General features: G+C 47.2%; 1 protein-coding gene across 1 annotated transcript; it reads left to right on the forward strand.

Moving 5' to 3' along the window:
• The first annotated feature begins 882 nt into the window (after positions 1 to 882).
• SCP2D1 (SCP2 sterol binding domain containing 1) lies at positions 883 to 1,353 on the forward strand. The gene has a single exon (XM_063082323.1). It carries the CDS (start codon positions 883 to 885, stop codon positions 1,351 to 1,353), a length of 471 nt encoding a protein of 156 aa, XP_062938393.1.
• The last annotated feature ends 3,460 nt before the right edge of the window (positions 1,354 to 4,813 follow it).

The following is a 4,813-nucleotide window of genomic DNA, read 5'->3' on the forward strand; positions in this document are numbered from 1 at the left end:
ACTATTTTTGCAAACTTTATGTAAGACCGAGATTATTTCAAAATAAAAAGTAAAAAAAGAAAAGTGGGTTCCTGGGTCATTCTGCTGCTGCTGAAATCTGGCTACATTACTTACTAACCATGTGACTTTGTGTAATCAATTAATTGCTCCTTCCCTCAGTTTCCTTATCTGCAAAATGGGATAAAAATAGTACCTACCTCAGAAGGTTGTAATGAGGATTAAGTATGTTAATACACATACAGTACTTAGAACAGTGCCTTGGCTCAGAGTAAGGGCTATATTAATATATGCAAATTATCATATGAGACCAACAATGTCTTTTGCTGATCTCAGGGAAATTCTCTCTCTCTCTCTCTCTCTGCTTCTGGAAGATTTCTGATGCGGGACCTGGTGCTGATTCCTTCTTCAGTCAGCTACTTTGGTCTAAAAGCATTTCCCCCTCTACCAGCAGCCAGATAAAGCCAGGTCCAGCACCAGAATCTGTGCCTTCAGAATTATCCACTTATAAAGGGATCAGAATAACTGCTCTCTTTGATAGAGTTGCTACTGAGAGATGCTTGCATTAGGAAGAGAACTCATGTCACCAAAGAGCCTTCTGGGACCAATTTCCCTTATCTCCATTGCAGGGTTTGGACTTTTGAGCTTGTGAGACCAACAGCCCTGACTGAGGGTGTGTGTGGATCTGCCTCACAATTACTTGTCTGAGTCCTCACCCCATGTCATATTTTAGCATTCATTTGGCCAATGAGACTGCAGCACACACAGTAGCCTCAGTCCCTGCTTGGGTCTTACCTTTGATGTCACAATCTGACCTGTGGGTATTAATCTGGCCACAGCTGCTAACAGAACAGATGACAAGGTCAAGAGGACCAGCACATCATGATGTGGAGGAGAATCGGCCACCAACCAAAGATCAAAGCTGGGCATGAACCTCAGGCAGGCCAGCTCAAGACTCTGGGTTCAGCTCGGGAAGCTGCAATGACGTACCCTCTGGAGCTGTCGGTATTCCAGAGCTTCCCAGTGTTGGAGGACATGGGCCATCACATCAAAGAAGTGGGGGCCCAACTGGTAAAGAAAGTCAATGCCATCTTTCAACTGGACATCACCAAAAACGGGAAGACCATTCTGCAGTGGACCATTGATCTGAAGAATGGTTCTGGGGACTCATATCCAGGACCTGCCAGGCTCCCAGCAGACACTATCTTCACAATCCCGGAGCCTGTCTTTATGGAGTTGGTTTTGGGCAAAATGAACCCACAGAAAGCCTTCCTTGCTGGCAAGCTCAGAGTGAGTGGCAAAGTTCTGCTTGGCCAGAAGCTGGAGAGGGTTTTCAAAGACTGGGCTAAATCTTAAGCACGCAGATGTACCAAGGAAATGATCAGAACTTCTCTCCAATTATAATGTCGAGTGGAAACCACGCTTCAAGTGAAGATTAAAATAAAAAGTACCCAATATTTTTGCTCAAATTCTTCCTATTCAAGTTGGATTAATTTTCATGCTGATGTGTACATTTGCAGTGAGAGTTCTGGAGCAGTAGTGTTGGAGTGAGTCACCTATAATCTTTGTCTTTTCCTTTTCTTAGCTCTATTTATGTCATAGTATGCTAGGATGGAAGCCATGTGTAGAGAAGTGGGTGATTATGATAGTTGGAATTAAATGCTGTAAGGATTGAGTTCCTGATAATTTTTTCTTTCTTTTTTCAAAGTTTGATGCTTTGCTGAAAGTGGTAATCATTGTGCAGGTCTGCATCCCACATGGTAACTTGGTTCTATGAGGAGACTTTTCACCAGGGTTGGAGGGCTTTCAGAGGCTGGGTCTGCAGCTGAGAACCTGAGTGGAACCCAGGCAACAGAGGAAATGATGCTCTTGGCGTATTATGATGGATTCAATTCCAGGGGAGTTGAAGGGCTTGGAAGATGTTCTAGGCTAGTTGTTGTTAAACTGGAGCATGCATCAGAATAGCCTGGAAGGTTGGTTAAAATCCAGATTGCTGGGCCCCACCTCAGAGTTTCTGCTCAGCTGGTCTGGGCAACGGGGAATGCACATTTCTAACAAGTTCCCAGGTGATGTGGCGGGCTCACCCTTGGAGAACTCCTGCTCTACTTCACTTCACGCTGGAGCTTTCAGTATTGACCATAACTATTCTAGACCAGTGAGACGCTGCCATTATTTTAAAGGATCTCCTGGAGACAGATTACATAGCTGTCTGTGAGCCATAGCTCAACTACTGATGATGTCAGATGCTCGTGCATTGAGTGTTTCACGAAAACAAAGGTCATTCTGGAAGGTTTTCCCTTCTGGGTGCTCTCTTCAGATATTGTCTGGGAGGCCTAGGATGAAGTCGGCTGCAGCTAATGTGACATTGATACGGGTGAGTGTGTGTTGTTGATTCACGTGTGGTCTGTGTGTACCTTTGTCTTGTAGGTTAAACGTAAACAGTGTGGACACCCTGAAGCCCACACGGAAGTTTCATAAGAGCTGCTGTGCTCAAACACATGCCTACCAAACTATCCAGCCATTCCATTCTTAGGAATTGTCCCAAGAGAACAGAAGCATATGTACAAGTACAAGAACCTGCCCGTGAATGCTCCTGGCAGCTGCGTTGGTAATAGTCCCAAACTGGAAATAAACCAAATGTCTATCAATAGGTGAATGAATGGACAAATTGTGGTATGTCATACCATGGAATGCTACTTAGCAATAAAAAGGAATGAATTATTGATATACATACAACCATATATATAAATGTCAAAATTAGCATGCTGAGTGAAAGAAGCCAGAGAAAACTGAGTATGTATTATACGATTCTGCTTATATAAAATCCTAGAAAATGCAAATTGTAGGGACATGGAAAAGATTGGTGGTTGCCAAGAGACAGGAACATGGGGAGCGGAGGACGGGAGGGAGGAATCACAAATGGTCATGGGCGAACTTGGGAGTGGCAGATATATCCATTATTTTGATGGTGGTGATGGTTGCACAGGTGTATACATAGGTCAAAGCATCAATTGTACACTTTATATATACATATGCAGTGTATTATGTCACTATAAGCTACTAAGCTGTCTTTAAAAACCTGCCACCCCCATTCAAAAAGAGGTCTTTGGGTGTTTGCATTCCTGAAGAGGATCTGTGCCTCCACCTTTCTCTTGGCAAAATAACCCTTCTAACCTCATTGTAGGTCTAGTTTTCCAACCCTTTACTGATTTGGATGGCTCTGCAGAGCCTTCCTAAGTTTTTTGCATTAGAAAAAGGCAGAGGGAGGGCTTGTTGCTAACAAAATAGCCTCTCTCTGTGGGAAAGGAGGGGTCCATTTGTCCAGGTGATGCTCTACTCCGTGGTAAGACATTGCTGAGGGGTTGTGAGTGGGGACTGGGTGCGTGTCTGGGCTTCTTTCCTCATCTGGGTCACTCAGTAGATTCTCCAAGTGGTGTTCCTGCCAGCTCCCCCACCCACGGCAGTGTGGGGGTCTCAGTGGCTTCTGGCTGACTGCAGGGCTGTTGTGAGGGTTGGCTCGCTGGCCCAGGCTTGGGATGCTGTGGTGCCCACATTCCTTTTTAAGAGGAATGGCTCCAAGCCCCTGCTCCCCCAGGGTCCTGCTCATACCACGTGTCCACCATAACCTCTGCTGATTGGCCCTGAGACAGGGTTGTTTAGAGATGGGGGAAGGGCGGAAAGGGGTGGAGGAGGGTGAAAGAAAGGGTGTATGAAGGGTCATGCCTGGGCCAGCATCTGACCTATGACCTATTCTGACTTGGGACAAAAAAAGACCTGAACCAATTAGATTCCTTTCTCAGGAGTTTGAAACTGAGCAAGTGAGAGACTGAGCTACAAACAGGCAGTGAGAGTGGAATCGGAAGGCTGGGATGTAGGAGGGGAGGGGGCAGCAGGGGAGGGGGTGGCTGCCCTGGCAGGAGCTGGAGAGAGGAACAGCAGGAGCCTTGGGTGAGCAGAGTCAGCCACTGAGGGGAGAAAAGCCCAGGGCTGGGAAACACAATCAAAAGATGCTAAACACTCCAGCTGGGATGCTACGTGGAGCGGCTGGAAGGACGAGGATTTTGGAATCAGACAGGTAGTTCTGAGTGCAGGGTCACCATCTCACATCTGCGCAATCACAGGTGATTATTGAACTGCTCCTTGTCCCCACTTCCCCATCTGGAAACGAGACCAGCAGCCCCTAGGACATCAGATTGCTGGGGAGCTCTGATGAGGGCGTGCCAGCCCAGTGGCACGGTCACGGCCAGGGGTGGGGAGTTCCCTTCTCTTCTGAATGAGAGGAAAGGGGGACTCTCGTGGCTCCCACAGCCTCCCAGAGAAGTGCACACAGGGTCTGTGTGCTCTGCTCCGGGGACTTCCTGCCTTTCCTCTTACACTTGGTGCCCTAGGAGGTCACATCTGGCTCAAAACACACATCTGTGTTCTGTTTGGTCTGTGCATGTTTGGCCAAGCACCCTGTTTTTAAACTTTGAATTAGGACCTTTAAATAAAAAATTGGATTTCTGGATTCCTTTGACAAATGGGATTATTTGGCCACCCTGAGCCTGTATTCTTGCCAGGCAGCAGCTGGGGGGTGGGAGTGGGAAGCCAGGTGAGCAGACTGAGGCCCCACTCTCCATGGCATGTCCTTGACTCCGAGGCCAAGTTCTGGTGGCCGCCTACCATGCTGCTTACATTGCCGTTTCCTCACACAGGGCGTGCTTTGCTGGGCCCTGGAGGTGTCTGTTCACCAGCAGCTCCTCGCAGTAAACGGTCTTACTCTTCCCCTAACTGAAATACCCTGTTAGTTCTCTATGGCTGTGTGAGAAAATTACCA

This window comes from Cynocephalus volans, chromosome 1, assembly GCF_027409185.1.
Source record: "Cynocephalus volans isolate mCynVol1 chromosome 1, mCynVol1.pri, whole genome shotgun sequence".
In the NCBI taxonomy this organism is placed as follows: Eukaryota; Metazoa; Chordata; class Mammalia; order Dermoptera; family Cynocephalidae; genus Cynocephalus; species Cynocephalus volans.